The 25,606-nt window shown below is 47.1% G+C and overlaps 1 protein-coding gene across 2 annotated transcripts in view; it reads left to right on the top strand.

Annotated features, from left to right (window-relative positions):
- Positions 1 to 24,034, top strand: part of PMP22 (peripheral myelin protein 22) — a 32,285-nt gene extending 8,251 nt beyond the window's left edge. For both annotated transcript variants that reach the window (XM_026005532.2, XM_026005531.2), the window contains exons 4-5: positions 15,127 to 15,267; positions 22,718 to 24,034. In XM_026005532.2, coding sequence (XP_025861317.1) covers positions 15,127 to 15,267; positions 22,718 to 22,881 — 305 coding nt within the window. In that variant the 3' untranslated portion in view covers positions 22,882 to 24,034. The remainder of the gene's footprint in view (positions 1 to 15,126; positions 15,268 to 22,717) is intronic.
- The last annotated feature ends 1,572 nt before the right edge of the window (positions 24,035 to 25,606 follow it).

Below are 25,606 nucleotides of genomic sequence, written 5' to 3'. Positions count from 1 at the left end.
CACTTGCATCAGGAAACTTCTCATCTTTCAACTGGCTCTTTATGCGCCAAGCTCATTCCTTGGGTTCCTTGACAATGACTTTGGGGTCTTTCTTGTTGCTCGGTGACGCGGGGTGGGGGGGGACCCTGGAGCGTGGGGTCTCCCTCCTCCACATCTGCTTTCTCAGATGTGTTGAGGGAATCTGGACACGCCCTTAAGTAAGCTGGGTTGGTTTGGATTTGGGCTTCTTCTAAGTTAGAAGTTTCCATGGAAACTTCTCCAGTAGCTGTTGACCTTGCCGACATCTCCCTGGTGGGTCAGCGTGAGCTGCGATGTCAGATCTGATAGAGGGGAATCCTCTGGACCTCCTCCACCTTGCTGATCCGGTTGACCAATTTCTGTGGTGAACAGTAGACGCAAAAACATATAATTACAAAATGAGACGGTTTTTACGAATGAACTATCTTAAGTCGGGAGCCACTTACCTTGGTCTGTGAGTTTGCTCTCAGGATGTTCCAAACACACTGGTATCCAAGTAATTCTTTGGATATCCAAAGGTATCGAAGGTATCCAAGTAATTCTTTACTGATACTGATTTGCAAAGAGCACGTTACAAGTGTGTCTGGTGAACATAGGTTGGTTGATCAGGTTCACCTGTTGGTGAACAGGTTGGTTGATGACTTGCTGGTTTTTTCCTGAAGGGGCTTGTGTTTGTAGGTTTGTGGGGCCAGGCCTTGGCCCCCCTCCAGGGGTCATTGTGGCCTTTGTCATCTCTATGAACAGTGACCCTCGCCTCATGGTGGTCAAACAGCTGTGGTACATAGTTTGAAAGAGATGTCACATCTTTCCCTCTTGCTACCTCTTGATACTGGAAGTGGTTTCAGATTTCTTACTGGCCGCCCTCAATCCTGCCTGCCTTCTTGTTTTCTCAATTTATTTGCTGGTTCCCGAGCCTCTTTGAGGAGCCAGGGGATAAGTGCGGAGGGATGAATCACTGTGAAGGCAGTGTAGGCCAGATGCCCAAGGAGTGGGGGCAGGCAGGCAGCGCCAGAGTTCAGGGGAGGAAGTGGAAGGGAGGTCTCGTGTGGGAGGTGGAATTTGATCCATCCTCCAGAGGATGGGCAGGATTTAAATAAATACAGGCAAGGAGGAGGATATTCCCTATCAAGGCAATGACGTGACCAACAGCAAGGGGACTGTGATGCCAGGGACGTGTTGGGCCAGTTGGCTAATATTCTGGTTAGGATTAAGACTGAATGCATATAACAGAACATCTTCAAGGGGCAGTGGCTTAAATAAGATAGTTTATGGCACTCGTATGAAGTTGTCAGAGACCCAGGCACTTTCTAGCTCATTTCTTTGCCATCCCTTGGATTTGGTCCTCATCCTCATGGACAAAAGGGCTGCTGGGGCACCAGCCATCTCATCCACACTTCAGGCAATAGGGTGGAGAAGAGAGGAGAAGAAATGTGTGCCCTTCCCTTTTTATGAAATGTCTCCAAATAGACCACACACTTCTGCCTCTGTCTTGTACAGGAACTTAGTCACACGGCCACACCTCTTTAACAAGGGAGGCTGAGAATGTAGTCATTTGGCTTTGTAAGAAACATGGCTTCTTAATTCCTAGAAATTTAATAGTGAGCACCTCCCAGTAAGCCTGGCTTGAAACACCACCCCACTGTTCTGGTTTGGATCTTTGTTATTTTTCTTCCAGCTGAGACTTCTCTTGTGAACTCCAGATCTGCATATCCACCTACCTTCTAGACATTTCCACGGGGCTTCTCATGGGCATCCCCAAACTAGTCTGTGTCTTCCACCAAACCCACCTCTCTGACAGGGTTCAGGATTTTAGTGAATGCTGCTAATGTCTGCATGCATTTTGTCCTTGCTCCTCAGCGCCATCATAGGGCAGCCCCTGGCCATTGGTCATTCCCTTGTGGGTCGCCATACCTTGCAGGACTTATCAGAGCCCCGTAGGCAGCCCCTGAACTCCCCACCTTTCTCTTGTTTATTTGTGACTTGCTTTTCTTTTTTTTTTCTTTTTTAAGATTTTATTTATTTATTCACAAGAGACACAGAGAGAGAGAGAGAGAGGCAGAGACACAGGCAGAGGGAAAAGCAGGCTCCATGCAGGGAGCCTGACGTGGGACTTGATCCGGGGTCTCCAGGACCACACCCTGGGCTGAAGGCGGCACTAAACCACTGAGCCACCCAGGCTGCCCTGTGACTTGCTTTTCATACCGAATCCAGGTTGATATTTTTATTTTATTTATTTATTTATTTATTTATTTATTTATTTATTTATTAAGATTTTATTTATTTATTCATGAGAGACACACAAAGAGACAGAAAGAGGCAGAGACACAGGCAGAGGGAGAAGCAGGCTCCACGCAGAGAGCCCGATGTGGAACTCGATCCCGGGACTCCAGGATCATGCCGTGGGCCAAAAGCAGGTGCTAAACCTCTGAGCCACCCAGGGATCCCCAGGGTGATATTTTTAAAAACCCAAAGCCAGTCCTTGGACTCTGGGCTTGGAGCATTTTAGAGTCCCTGCCTTGGTCTCAGTCTTCAGATGGAGATCTTTACCAAATGGCATAGGAATCTACCTGAATGATCTGTTCCCATGAACCCTCATCTCCCATCTCTTCTCTCCCATCATCTTGGAACTCTAGCCTCCTCTTACTTCCTTGACCATGAACTTCCCATCCTAAGGTCCTCCCCTCCCCCTTTCTCCCTTCTCCTGTTCTTTGGTGCACAGCTACTCATGGATGCCTACCAGGACCATATACTGTTATACACGCCCAGGTTACAAGAGTGAACGAGAGCTTGCATTTCACTGGGCGATAAAAACAGCCAAAGAACATGGATAATTTGGGGCCAAGGATGGGAAGTGCAGAGAGAGTGAGACTGGGTAATGTGTAATGAGAGCTGGGGCTGGGGGTGGGAGGCTTCTTGTCAGATTGGCCCCTTGAGGATGACTGGGAGGCATCCATATGTACGTCTGGGGCAGGTTCCAGGCAGAGGGGCCACTCAATGCAGGGCCTCAGGGCAGGGGAGGGGCCTGGCAGCGAGGAGGGCTGGAGGGCAGGCCAGAGTGTGGGAAGACAGAGGCCGAGGGGCAGAAGAGTAGGCCTGTCTATAGGTCCTTCTAGAGCCTAGTAGGCAGTTGGTGCATACAGGTGCATTTCTACTTTTTCTGATCTCATTTAGACTGGCTGGCTGGATTGATTGATTGATTGATTTAAATATTTATTTATTTATCTGAGAGAGAGAGAGAGAGCACACAGAGGGAGAAGTAGGCCCCCGCTGAACAGGGAGCCCAATGCGGGGCTAGATCCCAGGACCCTGGGATCATGACCTGAGCTGAAGGCAGAGGCTCAACCAAACCAGCCGCTCGGACACCCAGACCTGCTATGTTTTATATGCGTCTTTCAGCTGTCCGTTTTACTCCAAGTTGGAGTGGCAGCCCGGATCATTTAGGGGGAGGAACATATGAGACATCTTTGGTAGTAGAAATGCACTGATGACTGTCTGGTGATTGCCCTGAGACGTGGGATTCTTATCACTTTCATCATTGCTTGCCCTTCCTCCGCCATCGTGCTCATCTTCTTCGTTGGGATTTTTTATTTTCATACAGAATCCCCTAGGAATCTACCTATTTCACATCTAATTTTCCATATAGCCATAATGTTATTTCCTGATAGGAAATTAGTATCAGGTAACACATAGGTTCTCTCTGCCTTGAGTAGGACAGTGGAGCCTCGAGGTACAGCAGACAGGCCCGTGGGGCAGCGTCCACACGAGCAGACATCCATCCAGAGACAGATGAGGCCAGTTCCTGGAGCCTTGGTTTTCGAACTAATAAGATCTGAGCAGCTCTAGTTGGGATCTGGGGAGTCGGGGTGGATGCACTGAACCTTCTCGCTAAGTCCTGGAAGCCCTTACACAGTGAGTGAGTTTAAAATCTACCGACCCAGAAGGTTCCACAAGACCTGTGCCTTGCATTGACCCAACTAATGTTTTTTGTTTTGAATTCTCCATAGTCTGCACGTTTTAGGTCCAAATACACACATGCATTCTCCCACTCTTTGTTTTATCTGCGTGGACCTGGTGGGTAGCCGAGTGGGTCGGAGTATTGGACTCAGGCCCTGGGCTGCTTGGGACCCCAGGCGCTGGACGGGCCCAGCCCTGACCTTGCCTGCCCCTTTGCGTGGCCTGGTCTTCATTGGGTTCACAGACTCCATATTTCATAAAACCTGTCTCCTGTGCCCTGCCCCAACTGAAAAAGTCCTCCTTTGTCTCAGAAGAGAGCTCACAAACTTTTTCACACCAAGGTGTCCGCACATAAAATGTGTATGTTCTTGAATTCTCTTCATTTTAAAAGAGAGGGCCCATGCTGAACACGAAAGCATGAAGGAAAAAACAAGGCCCTCCTCCAGTCTGTCCCCAGAACATCCAGGGCGACCTCTCATGTGTGAGGGCAGCTGCACACATGCACCCCCATTTCCCAGTGACGCCGGGCAGGTCTGCTGTGCCAGAGTGTGGGCTAGAGCCAGGATCCCAAGCCAAGAAAATGAGCAGTTGATGCTTTTTCTTTCTGTTCTACGCAACAATGGCAACAACAAATTCATGGCAATCAGGTTGTGGGCAGCATGAGACTGACGCTTTGGATAGAAAATTAGAGAAATATAAAGCTTGCCAATCTCGGGAGCCCCTAGCTTGAGCCTCAGCGGTCAGTTGTTGTCTATGTCTTCCAAGATTCCAGATTTCTCTCTCTTTTTTTAATCCATTTGGTGGCATTGTCATTTCGGCAAGGACATCAGACCATTTCCTCCTCTGTGGCTCAGCTCTTGGTCAGGCTTTAGAGAACACAGGAGGCCCTCTGCATTTATGAGTTCATGTTTTGCAATTTAAAATCTCCGTTGCTCTCTGGGCCAACCCACAATCTCTACCCAAGTGATGGCTCTTGATTTTACAGGCCCTTGTGGGTTTGCTGAGGCCCTGGCAGGCGAGGGAGGTACAGGGGATGGGATGTGGTGTCATAATGCTAATGTTTCAACCCGCAGAGTTTCTCATCAGATGCCAACATCCAGGAGTTAATTCTGAACGCTTGTTCAAACCTGAGTCTCAACCACATGGCCCTTGAAGCTCAGTCTTTGCTTTTTCAAAGAATTTCAGTTTCCAGGGTTCCAACAGAGTCAAGAAAGCACCTCTTATATTTCAGGAGCGGGGATTGGCCATAATGTGGCCCAAGGTTGTGGGCGTTGGTTTTTCAGAGCTTGAGAGAAGGATGTCTGGCATGAAGCCTCCTGAGTGTTCTCCACGGGCACACACATAGACTCTCAATGTTGGTAGGGATCTGGGCGTGTCATTAGGTCCATCCCTCTCCTGCCACATCTCAGCTCAGACCCTTCTTCACTGTGCCCACCCCATGTTCATCCTCCTAGTGATGGGGAACTCACTACCTTTAAAGAGGGCCTCTCATTTTCGAAGAGCTAATAGCACAGTCCTTTCATTTATATTCCTCAAATATGTTGAGTGCATCTGATATACCAGGCACTGCTCCACAAACTCACCACACAGAGCCAAACCAGAAAGACCCAGCCTTTGCTCTAGTGGGGCTCACGGTTACTTGGCAGAGACAAGGATATACAATAAATACTCAAATTAGGCAGTGGAAAAGACTCTGCAGGAAACAGGGAGATGACATGGAAAGTCACCATATTGGGGGGAGCCGGTTATGGAAGGTGTCATCCTTCTTTCCCTGTCTTATGGATGGAGATGGGAAGGATCCATCCTGTGATGGATCACAGGAAGAATATTCCGGAAGGTAATGAAAAGAGGCCAGTGTGGCTGAGTGTGCTGGCTGGAGGAAGGGGTATAAGACGTAAGGTGAGGTTTGAGGGGTTTGGGGCCGGATTGCAAGGCTTTGGACTGAGGAGGATGATCAGGACACCGTGAAGGGTTTTAAGCAGAAGAGTGGATGATTCCATCCATGTTTTGAGAGCTCATCTGGCTGTTATGTTGAGATTATGGAATGGGAGCAGAGCACTGGGATGCACAAGTCGGCAGCTCATGGCAGAGGCCTCCGCTAGACATCCAAATATGGGAGTCACTCATCCCTACGGGAGGGTGTTGTGTCTAGAGCTGAATGGTCTTACCTAGGGAGTTGAGAGGCGGGGGGTTAGGAAGAAAGGAACAGAGTCCAGAGCTGAGGGTCGGGATACTCCAGTGATTAAACGGGGTGAGGGTCAGAGTTAGTGGAAGGGATTGGGAAAGACTGGTCAGTGATGGGAGGAGTGCCATGAGGTATTGGCACGAAGCAGTGACTGTGTTGGACCTAAGCGTGTCCCCTCTTATGTCCGGTCATTTCTGATGATGTGCCAGGCATGGCTCATCCTCAAGCCATGAAGGGTCCCTAGGCTGACTTCAAATACTCAGATTGGAGGGTCTTCCCTTGTCTGGGTGATGCCTCCTTCTCTCAGTGGCTTCTCTGGTGTCAAGTACTGCCTCTAGAAAGCAGGCATGAGCCTCCTCTTGCCCCTCGGATGCGGGATGGGGGGGGGTGCTGGTTTGGCTTTGCAGGGGTCCATGAGCAGAGATGAGGGGGACCTCATGACCTTGCCCTCCTCCCTCCCCAGCTCCTGTGAATTCTAAACCTAAAGCAGAGCGGCAGGATCATTTAATTCATCAGATTTCAAATATCATTGAACCTCTCAGTACCACCATCACCACTACCTCCGTGTATTGTGGTGGAAAACCCAGTAGAATGGACACCAGGAGTCCTTGCTTTTTTGCACTGGGCCTGCCTCTAACAAACTGGGACCCTGGGGCAGGTGCCCTGGTTGCCCAGTAGAACGAGTACGGAGGTAGGGCCTGGAGTTGACACCTTCCACATCATGTCGTGGGGCCTCTTCATATTCAGGATATAATTTTGACATGGCGTGGGGGACAGTCGTGAGCAGAGGTGGCCTTTGAGCTGGGCCCTAGAAATTGGGTAGAATTTCAGTAGGTGTGCAAGGGAGATTAGGGCATTGTGCTAGGGGAAGGGGGGATTATTGTGACCAGTGAGGTAGGGGCTCAATTCTAGCTCTTTTTTAAAATAAAGATTTTATTTATTCATTCATGAGAGAGACACACACACAGAGGCAGAGACACAGGCAGAGGGAGAAGCAGCTTCCCTGTGGGGAGCCCTATGTGGGACTCGATCCCTGGATCCTGGGATCACAACCTGAACCGAAGGCAGTCGCTCAACCATTAAGCCACTCGGGTGTCCTTTGATTCTAGCTCTTAATCACCATGGTGCTTGACCTTTTCAAAAATACTTTTGGGATTAAGAGGAGAGGGGGCTTCGGGTTATTATTATGTGGAAAATGCCTTTCAGGCCCAAAGATCCTGAGAATAATGTGGGCGTCCCCCCTCATCCACTGTACACTCTCAGAGAGTACAGCTCAGAAACAATGCATTTCTGTCCTGGACTGCCATTTCTCTGACCCAACCCAACAGTTCCAAGTGGTCTGTTCTTGAAACAAAAAAGGTTTTCTGATGAGTCAATTTGAAAAACACACAAATTTGAAACTTAAGAAGGTTTCTTCCTTTATGGCAAGAAGTCTCTGAGCCTTTAATATTTTATTGCACCTTGGAATTAACATCCAAGGAGGGAGGTTAATGGACTTGACCATGGAACCCATCCCCTCTTGTTTTGTTTTAAGGATTTTATTTATTTATTCATGAGACACAGAGAGAGAGGCAGGGACCCAGGCAGAGGGAGAAGCAGGCTCCCTATGAGGAGCCTGATACGGGACTCAATCCAGGACTCTGGGATCACGACCTGAGCCAAAGGCAGAGGCTCAATCGCTGAGCCACTCAGGTGCCCTGTTTTTGTTTTTTTAATCAACTGGTGTGTTGATTAAAAAGTGGTCCCACAACAATTCTTTGAGAAACAAACACAGCCTAGCCTAACCTGATCCTCTAGTTACTAGAATTTTCCAACCGGAAATAAAGGAAGCCTCTGACAGCTTCATATTTTCAGGTACCTCTGTGCTGTATTATTTTCCCATAGCAGAAGACTGTTGATATTAAGCCATAGATAAAAGTTAGACTCTGAAAGGACCTCCTCCCCATGTGGCCTTCCTGGTCTCTGAGCTCTGGGCCCAGATCTGTGGGCTGAGGGCCCGCACAGAGCTTTCTCCTCTGGCTTGCATTCAGCCTGAGACCTGAACCTTCTTTCAAAGCCATCAGCTGGTCTGGATGAGGAGAAGCCAGAGCCCCAAGCGCTTGGCCCTGCGTGTACTGCAGCTAGTGGGTGAAGCCTGGATAGAGACCTCTTGGCAACTCAGCTATTCCTGGAATGGCATTCATATGGAGAAGGAAGGACAATGGCAGGGTGTGATGGGAGGGCAGGTGGGGAGAGCCAGGCCTTGGTGGTCACGTGCTTTATTTAAAAAAAATCTTTTATTTTTTAAATTATTATTATTATTTTTTGGTCACATGATTTTTTATTTTTTAAAAAAGATTTTACTTATTTATTCATGAGAGACACAGAGAGACAGAGAGAGAGAGAGGCCGAGGGAGAGGGAGAAGGCAGAGGGAGAAGCAGGCTCCCTGCAGGGGACTGGATCCTGGGACTCTGAGATCACACCCTGAGCCAAAGGCTCAACCACTGAGCGATGTGGGACTGGATCCTGGGACTCTGAGATCACACCCTGAGCCAAAGGCTCAACCACTGAGCCACCCAGGCGTCCCTTCGTCACATGCTTTTGAAAGCAGCCTAGCGTTACGCCACTGTGCAGTCTGATCTCTTGCCCTTGGGATCCATCCCCTCTGATGGCCTCTTTCTTGGAGATTTTATTCTCTCCTGGGCTCCCTTGTGTTTGCTCTGACTCTCCCGCATCTGCCCTTTCCTCTCCCTTCCAAGAAAACCCATCCTCTTGACTGAGTCAGGAAGCTTTTCTGAATTCCCCAGAGGGGACTCCAGGCAGAGCCGGGGATGGGAGGGGCAGGTGGTTCTGTAATGAAAGGTGCGGAAGGGCCCAGAAGATCTGGTACATTTAAAAGTGCTTCATCCTTTCGGAGCCCGTAGCTCCCTGGACTGCAGGCCGGGCTAAGAATACAGCTGCGGGGGAACATGTACTTCCTTCACTGCTAAGCTGCCAGGGCCGCAGGAATCTGACCTTGAGGTGAGCTTTGATCACTGAGTAACTCAAGCTTGCCCTTGTCTGCAGGGGGAGCTGGGCCGGCCTGTCACAAAGCTGTCAGCAGCTCCCGGGCCTGGGGGGGGGGGCTTAGAACCAAGTCTGCGGAGAGTTTTAGGCCTTCTGATCCCTGTGCTCTGCACCAGGGTTGGAGATTAAAACGCTGCCACGAGCAATTCCACAAATACTTACCTAGGCATCCACTTGGGGCCTGCAGGATGACCCTGGGTGATCGTGATGGGCTCAGTGGATGATGGCAAACTTGCAATCGGAGCGAAAGTGTGTCTCTGCACCGGGGCTCGGGAGAGGAGCTCAGATCTGCCGCTTGGAGTGGTGGCCTGTTAGGTTCGCTCTGTACAGAGCAGGTTTGTCATCGATAGCTCTGTCCCTTATATCGGATATCTCTCTACCCTAATAATGATATCTGGTACATCTGCTTTGCTTTGCCATAGCAGAGGTTAGCCACTGAAGCCTGCAGGCCAAATCTGGCCCACTGCCCGATTTTGTAAATAAGGATTTATTGGGGGAGTGGGCCACACCCATTCATTTACATATTGACTAAGACCCATTTTGTGTTAAGATGCCAAAACCAGATAGTTGCCATGGACACCAGACCTGTGACTTGCAAAGCCTAAAATATTCACGGTCTGGGTCTGACTCTTTACAGATAATTTGCAAATACTTCCAAATACTTCTGGAGTTCTGGTTGGTGCTTCAACGATATGGTGGCTTGTGTGAGCACTGTGGTCCCCATCAATCATTACGGGAGTGACGCAGATGGAGCAAACCGTCTGCTGGAACAGTCTGTAAATGCTTATTTACTCTGGTCCTCAACATCAGCTTTTTTTTTTAAAAATGTTTTAATTTATTTGAGATAGAGATCGGGAGGAAGAGAGCATGTATGGGGGTGGAAGAATGTGGGGGGGGGAGAAAGAGAGAGAGAGAAACAGGCTCCTCACTGATCACTGAGCAGGGAGCCCGACTCGGGGCTCAATCCTGGGACCCTGGGATCACACCCTGAGTGGAAGGCAGACACTCAACCGACCAAGCCACCGAGGTGCTCCTAACATCAGCTTTTTAAATGAGGTACTTGGCATCATCCTTTGACAGAGCTTTCATATCAGCGTGTTTGATCATTGCATCAGGCCGACCAGCCAGTCAGTATGCCAGGTCAGAGAAGAGAAATTCAAGGCCAGGCACGTGGTAAGTGGCAAGTTAAGCCGATGGTCTGCAGAAGCAGGTGACAGAGCCATCCCCTGGACCACTGTAACTGGAGCGCGTGACTGCTGGTGGTCAGGCTTCGCGTATCCTCCCATGGGATGGAACACCTGCCGTGTCCTGAGCCGGGATACCTCCCTGCTCTCCTGGCCTAGTCCAGTCCAGGTGAAGGATTCTGGGTCTGGAGCAGTGGCCTCTGCAGTGCAGAAGCCGCGAGGACATCTTGGGCTTCCTTCTGATTAATAGTGACAGGCCTTTGGACTACCCAGGCAGCCTCCTGAGGCTGGAGCGGAGGCTGCTCCCTTCTGGCTCAGCGTTGCTGTTCTTCCCCCACCCCTGCTTCCCATGTGCAGCTTCTGATTTGATAGCATTTGAGGGAAGGAGAAGTGTCTTTCCTCTCTGCAAATGGAAGATCAATCCTGTCCAGATTCCAACTCTTCTTCGAATTTTAGCATCCTTGCCTGTTATGACCTGCGATGTCTAGTGTACCTTGGGGTCTTTTAAATTAGTTTTAATTATTCAAATATTACATGAAAGCATTCTCCTTATTAAAAATAAATCAAATGATAGAGATCTCAACCAAAAACCAAACTCTCCTCCATTCCAGCTCCAGTTCGTGGAGACAGTGTGAAAATCACTCTGGCACGTCTTTGGCTCTTTTTCCAATGAACATACACACACACACATACACACACATTGATTATGTGTGTATGCATATTCACACCTCCTTATGTAGTTTTTGGGTGTGTGTTTACACAGTGACATCATGTTGTGTGTACACCTTAATCTTTTCATCATCTTGGAGATCTTTCAAAGGTTGTTCATTTTCGAAGTCATGATTTTTTTAACTGTTGCAAAATACTCCACTGTAGGCATTTACCCTAACTTGTTTCCACTCATAAGAGTGATGGTACAATGAACATCCTTATTCATTTCTCTTTGAGTATATGTTTAAGTATTTATCCAGAATATAGTAATTACATTGTGGACTCATATTATGGGCATTTAACGATTAAAATGTATTCTTCCAAATTGCCAGTCACAGGATTATCATATTATCATTCCTCTGAACAGTGTACAGAGGTTATCTATTGTACGTGTACTCTCTTGATGTTATCAACCCTTTTGCTTTTTGCCAATTTGATAGATAAACATTGGCATCACATTCCTTGTGCATTTCATTGCATTTTCCTAGATACTAAAAGGTTGAGCACCATTAAATATGTTTTTTTTTTAAAGGTTTTATCTATTTATTCATGAGAGACAGAGAGAGAGAGAGAAAGAGGCAGAGACACAGGCAGAGGGAGAAGCAGGCTCCCTGTGGGGAGCCCAATCAGGACTCGATCCCAGGACCTCGGGATCACAACCTGAGTTGAAGGCACACGCTCGACCACTGAGCCACCCAGGCTCCACTCAGATACGTTTTTAAAGTGTTGGTCAAGTTCCAGTTGGGATATTATTTAGGATAGCATCGAATTAGTACATTACTTTGGGGTAAGTGGCGTCTTTAAGATTTTGAGTGATTCTATCTGGAAACATAGTACGTTTCTGTGTCTTTGACACTTCTTCTGTGTGCTTTAATAAAATTTATCTGCCTTATTGAGCACCACTCCCACCAAAGAAAGTGATTCTCTAATTGATTGTATTTCTGTCGTTTTAAAATTTTATTAAAATTTGCCCTTACTAGTAAATGAGTCCATTAATTTTGGATTCATTTAATTATTCCTTTTCTAACTTATTAAGTTGAAAGTTTAGTTCATTCTTTGTCAATACTTATATTTCTTAGTAAATGCTCTAAGGGTGTACATTTTCCACTGAGTACTGCTTGGACCACCACCTGTAGATTTGGCATTTACTACTCTCAATACCAATCCTTGCTGAAGAACGTTTTAGTTCTCATCTTGATTTCCTTGTCCCAATACTATTTTTTAAATTTCCAATCTTATTTTGGCCAGTTTGTTTTTCATTTCTACTTTCTGTTCTCCTCCAGTTGTGCCTTTATCACTTCTGTTTCCTTTGAGATTTATTGAGCTTTTCTTGTTGCCTAATGTGTAGTGTGTAAGGCTGTTCCTTGAGTTTGAAAATAATTTATGATCTTTTTAATATGGACACAATTTCTTTTATCAATAATCTCTCTGCTACAGTAATTTTTTTTTAGTTACTTTATTTGTCTATTCTGAAAGAGGTATGCTGAAGTCTCTCACTATAATTGTGATTTTGTCGATTTCTTCTCATATTCTAAGTGTCCTTTGCTTTATACCTTTTCTGGGCCATGTTATTATATGCATAAAGGTTTATGACTCTTATTTCCTCTTGGTGAACTGGATCTTTCCATACTATGAAGTATCCCTGTTTGGCCTCTTTCGTCTTTTTCAATTTAAATTCTGTTTTGTTTGATGCCATTATTACTAAACTTACTTTCTTTTTGTTAATATTTGCCTGGCACCTCTTTTTAAAACCTTTTGATTTTTCAGCTGTTGTTTGTTTTAGGTCTATCTCTTGTATCAGACTATTGATAGGAATTATGTAATTCAAGGTGAAGTTCTACATCTTCTAACAAGGGATGTGAATCCATTTATGTATATTGTGATTGATGATGTTATTATACTTACTATGTTTATCTATGTGTTTTATTTATTGTACCTGTGGCAAAAAAACCTTCAGCATTGTATTCCCAGAGCCAACCAGGGGGCTGGCCTCAAAACGGCAGATGTTCAGCAAATGCTCATTGGATGAAAACTTCCTTGAGCCCTTTATTCTGATCTGATTTGACAGATTATGGGAAAATAACTCCATTGTAATGGGGTTGGGACTAAAGTCCAAAGTATTGGCAAAAGAAGTTTCAAGAAGCTTTTAGTTACATTTTTAAGTCTAAGGGATTTTTCCTATTCATGTAGATTTAACATCAAAGATTTTGAGTTTTCGAAAAAAAGAAAAAAAAAAACAAAGATTTTGAGTTTTCTCTAAATGTGAGGTCTGTTATTAGTGGTAGTGGGGTGTAAAGAGTAAGTAAAGTTTTTAGAATTGGAGGAGGTAATCCAGGCTGTCATCTGTATCAGCCATGCTGGTGTGGGTGTACCACCCCAGCCTGGGTGGGTGTACACCCAACATTTCCCAGCAAAACTCCCATCACTGTTTCAGTTCTGGATTTAGATCTCACATATATTGATATTTCCAGCCTCATCTACCAGAGTACCGGATAATTGATTTACTTTTGAAAAAATAGTATTATGGCAACATTAACTTTATTGCAGACTGCTCCCCTGGAGGAATTACTAGGCTGGAGAAAGACAAACAGATTTAATGGAGAGGTATATAAAAAAATGAAGTTAGGATGGCTCACAACGTAGGACATCATTTTCTTACCTTAATTGACAAAGAAATTGAAAACATAAAAGGAGCATATGTTCCATCACAGTGAAAAGGATACTAGACTGCAATCAAGGGCCTCCCAGATTTGGCTGTGCCAGTTGGGCTCATCAAAACATCTCCGGAAATCCCTTTCAGTACAAAGGAGCTGGATTAGTTGATCTCTGACATTTCTCCCAACTGTAAAATGCTTCCAGTCTGTGTCTGGAAAAATCTTCCATGAAACTCTGGTGACAGTTAACCCAACCGGTGCCCTTAAAATTCTGTCGTGATCTCCCTGCAACTCATACCAGGTTCATCTTACTTGGTGATTGATTATAAGCCATGCAGATTTCATAGCTTTGAGTACCATGTTGAGCATTGATGTGTTTCTCTAAGCTTTTACATGGTAGCCAGTTACTGGGCTGAGAGGATAAAGCCCTGTGGCTTCTCCAGTTGCTTCACCTTGTTTAGAGCAGCACTCACCCCAGTGATTCTTTGGCACTCGGAAGAAAGGACGCGGGTGACAGATGGACAGAGCTAAACACAGCTCCTCTAGCTGGACACCAAAGGTTCCCTCCGTAGTGCTGAACCCAGGCTGTCCTCTTCTCCCTTCCTCCCTGAAATGACATTATTTTGCAGTAGAAGGTGAACTACAGAATTCTCTTTTCTGCCTGAATATCAGTTGGAAGCTTGGAGATTTGATCTAACCTGGGAGTTCAATGAATCTACAGAAGTAGAACCCAGTGTCCCAAACCTGTGATTTGACTGAGCACAGACTGCTCTGTGCTGAGGCTAAGGACTAGGGTTAAGATACCAAGATACAGCTTGGCCGAGCAAATGGATTTTCATAGCCTCCTCTTCTCCATCTGCGTTTTCTTCCAATTTACTACAAAATTGGTGTTGGCCTCAATACTGTTTGCTCTTCCCAGCCATCCTCACGAAATCATCCATCCTTGATGGATGTTGATATTTTGAAGAGTGGTTTTAAGTTATTCTTGGAATATAGGGGTTCCACTTAGCAAGCCCTTTAAAACCTCTTGGGGGCAAGAAGAGAGCAGATAGTGGGTGGGGTTAGGACCCTCTAACATGTGTACACTGGGAAAAAGCCTGGGAAGGAGTTCGACATATTTTAACTTGAGTTTAACTCCTATGAGTGGAAGGAACTAGAGCTATTTCCCTACAGCCTTTCCTTAAAAATGGCCATAATTAAGTATATATTATAAAAGTGAATTGTCTGAGTTCTGTTCATACAAGATGGCTTCTGCCCCCTGGGAGGACTGTGGCTTTCAGGGGTCATAGTGCGCCAGGCGCCATGCTCCTCGTGGCACAGCACCTCCCCTGGTCCTGGCCAGCTCTTCCTAACCTGATGTCTCTCCCCTCCCAGAATGGCTGCAGTCTGTCCAGGCCACCATGATCCTGTCCATCATCTTTAGTGTTCTGTCGCTGTTCCTGTTCTTTTGCCAACTCTTCACCCTCACCAAGGGGGGTCGGTTTTACATCACTGGAGTCTTCCAAATCCTTGCTGGTAAGTTGGAAATCAAGTTCATGGGGGAGACTGTGCCTGTCCATGTCCATGGCTGGGGAATGATCAGTTAGTAAAGGGACACGGCCCCAGAATGACTGATATTTGAGTGTACCTTGGATGGTTTTTATAAAATACAGGTGGGTGACTATGTGCGTTGAGTGCATACCTACACCTTAGGATTTGGGAACTCTCCACTGTTCCACAGAATGAGATCCATAGGGAATAGGACTTAGGGAGTCTGGAAGGAAGGTCCCTAACCAAGCCAGACCTATCACCAGGAACGAAGCTACAATTGGGACACATATAAGAGGTAAATGCAAAGAGTATCAGTAGAGCAAAGGCCAGTCTTGAGGGTGTATCTCCATAGATTACATTCTGCCCTGAGGAGCCATCCCTGCTTCGGCATGGAAAGTGGCTCCGATGTGCTGCTGAGCCTGCTCTCAGGTATGTATCTCCTCCCTCTGAGCAGTGACGAAGCCATGGCAAATTCTTACTCTCCTTTATTTTCCCTCCAGGGTTCCACTGTGATTTGACTTACTGTTGTCATCCTCATGTGTCTTCATTTTGACACTCCTGGGTAACATGCCATTATTTCCAAATATGGGGCCGTGACAGCACATGGGAGGTTTCCTTTGTTTCCTCCTAAAATTACCTTCAAGTTCCCCCACTGTACAGGTTATCCATATGTACAATATGCAGAGTCCTAGAAGCTTCTATTATAGAAGGTGACATCTTCCAACTTTGTCTCTAGATTCTGACAGACATCTTCCTTCATTGACTCTCATCCTTCTGTCTGTTGACTACTAGTTGACTCAGTCAGTAGACAATGGAGAGAAATAAGAGGCAGATATGGTGGATCTTATAGTCCATGTTAATAAGTCACAAACTCCATATGTACCAGAGTACATCTACGTACTATGAGATGTTCTAGTGTCTGGCTATCTGAGTAGGCAAAAGGGCTATTCTATTGTCTTTTATTTTCCTTGGTTGTTGGAATGTCCATGGTGCTGAATCACCACTCTGTGCTCAGGAGGCCAGAGGGTTGAAAACAGCCCACATGTCCTTGGTGGGTGGATGGATGTGCAGATAGAATGGTTTACACATGGCTATATAAGGCACGGCCTGAGGTTGAATGTTGACCTTTTCTAGAAGCCAGAGAGTTACCTTTTCCTGGAAAAAGGAATTAGCCTGGACAGCTACTTATCATTAAATACTAAATACATTTCAATATACACCGTTTGAGGATTTCAAAACCAAATAGGGCTTTGCTCCTTGCGTAGGTGTTATTATACTGAGCCAAGCTCCTGGAGTGTTGCCAATTTTGTTAGATCACTAATTATGGAATAAGGTATCATTCCTAGGTATGTTAGAAGCCGAGCTATCATTAGTCACTCCATCTCCAGAAGTAGCACACAAAACTAGAATGTATTCTGGGATTTCTTTTTTGGCTCACTATTTATGGTTTGATATCAAGTCAAATGATGTTCATATCTGTTGCATCAATGGATGCATGCCAGACTTAGGAACCAGATATTTCACAAAATGTTTATATCTGACCTATATAAGTGTTATTTTATTAATAAATAAACTGAGACCAGGAGAGGATAATGAGTACCCAAGAGCACCCAGCTCATGCAAGAACAAGTGAATGCTTCTACTTCCTCTCATTCCACATGGACTCAATATACACTTAGGAACATCCTTATAGTTAGAGATACAGAATCCACCAAAGTTGCTACAGAACACAAAATCCAAGGCAGAAACTTGGCTTTTCCAAAGTGAATATGCTAATCTGTCCTGTTTTGAATCTCCTCTGAACTCAACTCATGCCTGCTAGAATTCTGCTATTAAAAAACCTCTCTATATCTAAAAGCACATGATTTGTTCCTCACTTCTCCCCTTCAAATATCACTTCTTATCTCTCATGGGACCCAATTTTCAGTTTATCTGTTCGTCAACCCAGTAGCCCATGTTGGAAGAGGAAGTTGTCATGAATTAGGAACGTCAAGCCACAGTAGCCATCATAATTTTTAAGCCCAGAGAATGTTCTGTTCCTGTTTGCTCCAGTTAACGTGAGCTGAAAGCAAGTCCACTGGCAACCACAGGCTCTCCAGAATGTTGGGTTTGAACTTGCCATGTAGGGCCTTGCCACTCAAGTTGAGGACTAAAGGAGGAAGGGGCTTCCTTTAGAGACTCCCGTGCTTCTTCAAAGCACCAAAGTATTTTGAGTGGAAGCCACTGGAAGATCTTCTGAGTCTCCCAGGTGGCTGTTTGGGGCTGCACTGTCTCTGCCTGGCTTCTCTTTGGAGGTCTCAGCTTCAGTCTTCACAGATCATGCACAGAAGCATGTGGGAAAGGCAGGACTGAGGTGTGGGGGGGCTCTCAGGCCGACTGTAGCTTTAGGAGCAGTCTCTGCTTGCTCTAGATTACACCTCTGCGTGTGGTTATCGGTCTGCCTGCTTCGCTGCCTCATCCCCTTCTGCTTTTCATAATAAGCCACAAGCCTCACATTTAAGAGCTGTCTTCCCTTGATTACATACTTCTTAGGTTGGCTGCTTCCTGGAGATGTGTCAAGAGGCTTCATCTAGTTCATCGCTTTTCAATCTTAGCTGTACATCAGAATCACTGTTGAGGGGTGCCTGGGTGGCTCAGTCAGTTGAGTGTCTGACTCTTGGTTTCGGCTCAGGTCATGACCTTAAGACTGTGGGATCAAGCCCTGCATCCAGCTGTGCGCTTGGCAAGGAGTCTGCTTGAGATTCTCTTTCTCCCTCTCCCTCTGCCCCTCCTCCTGCTTATATACTCCTTCTCTCTCTCAACTAAATCTTTTTCAAAAAGAAAAAAAAAAGAATCACCTTTTTAAAAAGAAGATGCTTTAAAAAAAATACCAGTGCTCAGCCTTCATCCCTGAAGAGCTCTTGGGTGGGGCAGCTCCTTGGGTGACTCTCATGTTCATCCAGGGTTGGGAATGACTCATGTAAACCATCAAACCATCTCTAATTCCACTATAAGGTCTTCAAAGAATTTCTCTGTTGACAGCTCATCCCATTCATGAGCCGTAGATTCTTCTAAACCTCTTTCTTAGAGAAGAGTCATTGTATCTTCTATATGGATTTGGGGGTCTTTTTAAAAAAATTTTCTTTCATGAGAGACACAGAGAGAGAGGCAGAGACATAGGCAGAGGGAGAAGCAGGCTCCCTGCAGAACTCAATCCCAGGAACCTGAGATCACAACCTGAGCCAAAGGCAGACGCTCAATCACAGAGCCACCCAGTTGCCCCCTGGAGTCTTTTTTATTTTTAGAACTGATACCCATCTGTTCTCAGACAATGGTTACCCTGGCCCTAGCTCCACTGGGCTGGGTTCCACTCGATGGGAAAGCATCAAGAAATTCATAGAGATACAGACCTGAAAGACAGAGCCACATGTTTTGATCTGTATTTCACTGCTTAACACCCAGCACCAAGCTCCGGGCATACCACGTAGAAGGCCCTGAATAACCCACTTGTTGGATGACTGGATAATTGTATTCCCTTGGCAGAATCAAACGCGGGTCACATGTGTAGTTAGTATTTATTGTGATTAGAAGAAAAGACAGAAAAAAAGAGACTCCTGAGTGAGTTTTTCTGTTTGTTCTGTTTCTTCTATCAAATAGATACAGACATTGGGGCTTTAACATGAAAGACTTTGGGGGATGAATAAAAGCACAGCGCCCTCCCTATTCTGCGGGGCTCAAAGGCAGTGGCGGCCAGTTACCACATTTACAGACCCCCCCCCCTCCCGTTAGGGGTGAACTGTTCCAAATGTTGCCCTGGCCATGCCCAGGTCAGAATCCAGGAATGCTGTGGGTGGCTTTCGAGGCAGCAGGGGTCACTTGGACACTGAAGACGGAAATGGGGCCAGCAGTGCAGAGATGGTTCTGTGTAGGTCAGATAGAGAGCGCAACACTTTTCAGTGGAATGGACCTTTCGGCCTCTTCCTGCCCCACCTTGTGACCCTCCAAGGTGCTCACTCATCTATCCAAGGCCATGAGGCACCTCGTACCCACCATTTACTTTCTAGCCAACTTCACCCTGGCTTGTGCTCCAGGTTCTTGAATGAACGGCTTCTGCAGAGATCGCTGATGTAACTGCTCAAGTCACTTGCTGGGCCCCTGCATGCCTTTCAGTTCTGTTGACCTCTCACTGCTCCCAACTGTTTATTCTGTGGCTTCCAAGACCACTGTTTGCCCAGTTAGCTCACTTAGCCCACCGGGGGGGTGGGCCCAAGCCAGGGTCCCCCTCTCCCCCTCACCCCAGATCCAGTCCAGCCCTGAGTCCCGCCCCACTGTGTAGCATCCTGGGTAGATATTGTGTCTGTTTCTGTTCTCTTCTTGCACTCACTAACACCACCGCAGGTGTGCAAAAGCCAACTCAGGTGCCTTCCTGCCCCCTGTCTCATCCCTGCCCCTAAATCCGTTTCGCCTGCTGCTGCTGTAGTGATCTTCCTAAAACACACACCAGATCATGTTTCCCCTCTGCCAACGATGTGCTTCCCACCACAACTTCCTCAGCGTGTGGTTCAGGGCTCTGTCGCCAGGCCTGGGGGGCTCCCCTGCCTCCCCTTATGCTGCCCCCGCTCTGTTCTGGGAGATTTTTGTCCTGGTGGTTCTTCCTGCTGGTGGTTCCCACCCAGCCCTCTCTGTCTTCCTTGCCTCCCCCATGTTCTTCCTTTACTGGCACCCCCTTCTCACCCTTTCTTCACCTGGCTGACTCTCTTGCACCCTGTATACTCAGGTCATGCACCAGCTCCCCCACCAGGCTTCCCTGGGATCCCCAGTTAGGACTCTGGGCCTGTCCATGCTCTCAGGGCATCATCTAGTGCCTTTCTCTCTCACTCTCTTGAAATCATGTCAGACGACACTGGAAGGTTCTACTGGCATGGCTGCTTCTGAATGACACTCCCCTCTGAATCTAGGGGCCATGTCCTGTCCATCTTGGTGCCGCCCTCAGTAGCTAGGACAGTGCTGCACACACTAGGGACTCATTACATGTGTTCTGAACCAGACAGAATGGAGATAAGGAAGTGTCGAGAATTCCCTCCGTTTCTGCCTTTGCCTTTGGCCCCTTTTTGGTTCCCTTCTAAAGGTTCTGGGGTCTGATCGCTCACCTGTGTTTGACTATTGCTGTTAAGGGAGACTTGAGGCCTCCCCTTAAAAGGGGCTTTGGTGGTTGCAGATGCAGCTCAATGTTGTCTGGACAGGGTCAGCGGCCACCACTTACAGGTGACTGCCCTCTGGGACTCAGGCCCCTACCAGGGCATCCCCATCACTGCCAGGGAACAGATTCTGGTCCTTCCAGAAGAAAGGACCTTACTCACCTTCCCCGTGGGGGCCTTCATCGCCACGCTCCCACCTGCTAGTGGCTGAGGAAGCCCACTTACGGGGACAGGTGTGTGACATTGGAGGGACTACCGTGTGGCCTCAACTACCCTATTTTCCAGGACACCTCTCGTGCTGTACATGCAGACAGCCTGGTAATAACGTATTCCCTAAAACATCAGTCTCCTGACGACCATAATTACAAGGCGTGTGTCCACTCTCAGGCTTTGTCAGGATCTGAGCTCAGTGCTTGTCGCAGCGAAGTTTAAATTCATTTACTGCTGAGATTCTCTTGCAGCGAATATCATATAAACTAGGCCACCTGGTCAGTCACCACACTTCTGAATCCTGCCTCCCTCTGTCCCTCTGGGTCACAGATAGTTTGCTCTTTGCCAGTGAGACCTGGGCACAGCTGGTCGATGCAACTCTCGTTCCAGATGGCCCATTTGGAAGCCTTGCCAGCATGACAAGCATCACCTGGTCTTTTAGATGCTTTTCCCTTGGTTACATTTCTCTTTCCATAGCCCTGCTCTCATGAGGTTAGCCCAAGAGATAGTCTCAATCTTTCCTAAAGACACAAATTTGCGCTCTGCAGAGGTGAGCCTGGAGCTGTGGGGGAAAAAGAATTGGGGATCACAGCCTGAGGCCCAACGAAGCCTGTCCCCGGCAGATCCAAACGGCTGTCTTTCTCCAATGACAATTTGCCAGCTGTGGTTTCCCTTCTAACACAGGCGTCTTCGCTGCCTCCTGCATTTTCTGTAGGTGGCAGGTCCTGGATCCTATCCCGCCATAGTCCCAGGACTATTGTGTGGCTTTCTCAACGGGGGCCAACCCGGTGGGAGTTCACTCCTCTGACTTGGAGAAGGCCAGTCTTATCGGGGTGGTGAATGTAACGTATTCCCACTTAGGCACTTTGTTCAAACAAAGTTGCAGTGTCCCGTGGAATAGCAGCCCAAATAGCAGCGAGGTTAGATGTAGGTGGTCTCGGGCGTTGGGAGCTTTGGAACCACAGGCATCCCACATAACATGCTGGCTTTATAATAGAGTCACTCAGAGCCTCTCACAGACCCTGTTTTCAAGGAGGGAACAGAGTGAACAGAGCAGGCTTTGTGCAGCTCCGGGCGGGGTGCTGACATCACCGGGCCCCCTCCTGTTGGGGATGCCAACTGTCACTGTGGGCATGGACCATCACTCTTGAACTTGTCTGCTTCAAGAGCCCCTAGGTGGAGGTTTTTCTTGTCCTTTTAATGCCAAACAGCTGCAGAGGTGGGCCTGATTTTATCTGTGTATCCGATGACCTTCTCCTCCTCTTTGGGCTTCAGACCAACCTTTGGGCACCAGAAACTATTGGAAGGGATCAAGTGCAATGATAGTTTACTCTCTCTGCTTCCCACCCATATCCTGTCCTTCCTCCTCACCTTTTTTCCTTTCTCCATATTCCTTTGTCTCAATCATTTACGTGGCAGTCCTGCTGAGCAGCCCTGGGTTCTGCCCCGAGCCCAGTGCTCTGGCCCTGGCACCACTCAAATAATGGCAGTCATTTCACCTTACTGGTTCAGATGACGCCACCACCCATTTGTAGAGCGACTCACGGGTTTCCAGGGGCTCCCCCACCCAAATCTCCTTGGAAAGAGCTAGGTGGGTTTATCTTGCAACCCACATCATTGCTGGCCACCTCCTCCTGTCAACTAGGAATTGGTAACAGTTGGAGGCACAGAAATGGGGCCGAAAAGATGACAAGGCACCTTGGAGATGCCAGTCTGGGGCACGTAGGTCAGAAGCAGAGAGCAGATTGCTTCCCATGTTCCTATATCTTTGAGACCCCTCCTCTCAATTCTGCATCTGGCAGCAGATTCTTTCCAGAACCGGATATGCTTTTCTTGTACAGTGTTGTCTGCCAAAGATTGGGCGATATGGTCTGTGTGTGTGTGTGTGTGTGTGTGTGAGAGAGAGAGAGAGAGAGAGAGAGAGAGTCCAGGGCAGACAGGGGCCGGGGCAGGTACCAAGGGTCCTGTGGAGTCTGCACTGGGGGTGGTAGACAGTGACCCCTCACTGTGACCTCTCCCTCATGCTACTTGTCCCTCTCTTTCGGCAGGTCTGTGCGTGATGAGCGCAGCGTCCATCTACACGGTGAGGCACCCAGAATGGCATTTCAACTCTGACTACGCCTATGGCTTCACCTACATCCTGGCCTGGGTGGCCTTCCCGCTGGCCCTTCTCAGCGGTGTCATATACGTGATCTTGCGGAAACGTGAATGAGGCGCCCAGACAGTTGGTCTGAGGCACTGAGCATACATAGGGAAAGGGAGGAAGGAAACCAGAAACCTGAAAAAAAAAAAAAAAGAGCTAGCCAAAAAACCCAAACTCAAACCAAACCAAACAGAAAGCAGTCGAAGGGGGGGGGGGGGTTAGTGTTGACTGAAGATGTATATAATATCTACGGTTTATAAAACCTATTTATAACACTTTTTACATATATGTACATAGTATTGTTTGCTTTTTATGTTGACCATCAGCCTTGTGTTGAATCTTAAAGACGTAGCTAAGGAACTTGACATCTTAACCATATAATCAAGCTCAGTAGTTTTGTTCTGTGTTTTGTTCTTTTTGTTTTGCCCGGACATACAATAACTCCATCTTGCCCCTTCCCTTTTATCTGAAAGAAGATACCTCCCTTCCGCTCCACCTCATTCAGAAAACCGAAGTGTGGGTAGAAACCCCTGAATGGCCAAAACCCTTTAAACTGTGGGGGACCCAGTGCATTGTGCACAGAGACGGGCACTGCCCAGGCCTCCGTGCAAAGCCTCCCACTCACATGGATAAAACCCCCAAACTGGAGCCCTCGGCAAAAACAATGGCTTGTGGCTTTGGAATACTTGCCCTTGACGGTGGGTGTCTCAGTCACACGTCTAGATGAGAAATCGGTGACAACGAACCTATGAAATGGTGCTATGTATTTACCATTCCTTATTATCACTAATCATCTAAACTACTCACTGGAAATTCAATTAACGATTTTATGACATAAAGTAGAATGGAGACCTGAATAATTCTGTGTAATATAAATGGTTTATAACTGCTTTTGTACCTAGCTAGGCTGCAGTTATTACAATAATAAATGAATAATAAACACAGCCTTCATTGCTCCTACATTCTTCTTACGGTCAGAGCATGAGGACAAGCCTCTGGACCCCCCGGGACAGCGCATTCCCAGGGCTCAGCTGGGTCTAGACTGTTCTCTGCCTCCAAGGACTGTCTGGCAATGACTTGTATTGGCCACCAACTGTAGATGTATATACGGTGCCCTTCTGATGCTAAGACTCCAGACCTTTTTTTTTTCGGCTTTGCTTTTTCTGATTTTATACCAACTGTGTGGACTAAGATGCATTAAAATAAACATCAGAGTAACTCACTGATATCTCCTGGGATTTTGTGGGGACCTCGGTGGGGGTGGGACGTGCGTTTCAGAGTGGAGAGAGGAGCTGCCGCAGAGAACAAGGTTGAGCTCATGGTCGAGGTTGCACTTTGGCTTGGCTTTCTTTACAGACTACAGGGAGCATGTCATGCCTCCCATAAGCCTATGCAAGATGTCTGCTAATTGGGGAGGCCTGGGAGTTGCAGCTGAAACAAACTGTAAATGGGCTGGAAGGGACTTGAGTGTTCGTTTAGCTCAGCCCTCTCTTTCATGGTCTTTTCTGTGATGAGCCACGTGGGGACCATGGAGGCATGTCATGCATTTGCCTAACCTATGGAGAATGTTGGTGTGAGCAGCACAGTCCCCTGGCCTGTAAAAGGAGGGGACATATGTTTTGGCGAAAAGTCTACGTGATGATGACTTAAGGCCAGACTTTCAGGTTACTAGGCATCAACTAAGTGCCTGATGTGGTCCTGAGGGAGGGCACGGGCCAACTGTGTCATCTAGCTCTAGTTTTCTGGGCTGTGTCTCACCCGTAGATGTTTTTACCCATTGACATTATATTGCACGTGTGTAAAACATTGAGCTCACGATGCACTCAACGTTGATCCAATTCTCATTGAGTACCTACATTGAACTGGGCATCAGGGATCGAGAAAGGATCATATACACTTTTTTAAAAAGATTTATTTATTTTTGAAATACCATGCGTGGAGAGAGGGGCAGGGGGAGAGGAAGAACGAATCTCAAGCAGACTGTGTGCTGAGCATGGAGCTTGGCACTGGGCTCGCTCCCAGGACCCTGAGATCAGGACCTGAGCCAAAATCAAGAGTCGGATGCTTAACTGACTGAGCTACCCAGGTGCCCCTGGAATCATATACCTCTTAATCACAAAGGGTAATGTTTTAGTGAGAGGCATAGGCAAACAATTATATTGTAATGAAGAACATATAGATTAGGCTTCTTGGGTTTGAACCTGCTCTCTGCCCCTTACCAACTGCAGAAGGCTATTCAAACTCTAAGATTCCATTTCCTCATCTGTAAAATGAACATGCTAGTGCCAAATTTATGGGATTGTAGAGATTAAAAAGAGATGGAATATATAAAGTGCTTAGTATAGTGAGCAGTAGGTAGAAATCAGTGGTTATCAGAGATGCAATGTTTGAGGTGTATCACAAGGAGACGTTGATTGTTCTGGGAAATTTGCAATTCCAGGCCCAACATTAGAATCTCCCATGCAGGGGCCACTCCAGAGATTTGGATTCCTTCTGTCTGTGTTAGGCCTCACCCTGCCTTGATGGATTTAAGGGACCCTGGAGGTGATTACAGTGCATAGCCAGGATGACCAGCCAGGAGCTAGTCAAGTGCTTTTCAGGACTTCAGTATGCTGAAGAATCACCTGGCAATCCTATGAAATGCAGATCTGGTTCAGTAGGTCCGGGGTGGGGACTGAGGTTCTTCATTTCCAATTCGTGCCTAAGTGATGCTGATGCTCCTGGTCCATGGACCACTCTTTGAGGAGCAAGCGCCAGAATAAAGCCACCTTCAGGCACCTCGTGCTCTTGTGTC

This window comes from Vulpes vulpes, chromosome 12 (assembly GCF_048418805.1).
Source record: "Vulpes vulpes isolate BD-2025 chromosome 12, VulVul3, whole genome shotgun sequence".
Classification (NCBI taxonomy): domain Eukaryota; kingdom Metazoa; phylum Chordata; class Mammalia; order Carnivora; family Canidae; genus Vulpes; species Vulpes vulpes.
Note: the sequence above shows the minus strand (reverse complement) of the source record. Positions and strands in the feature narration are given on the sequence as shown.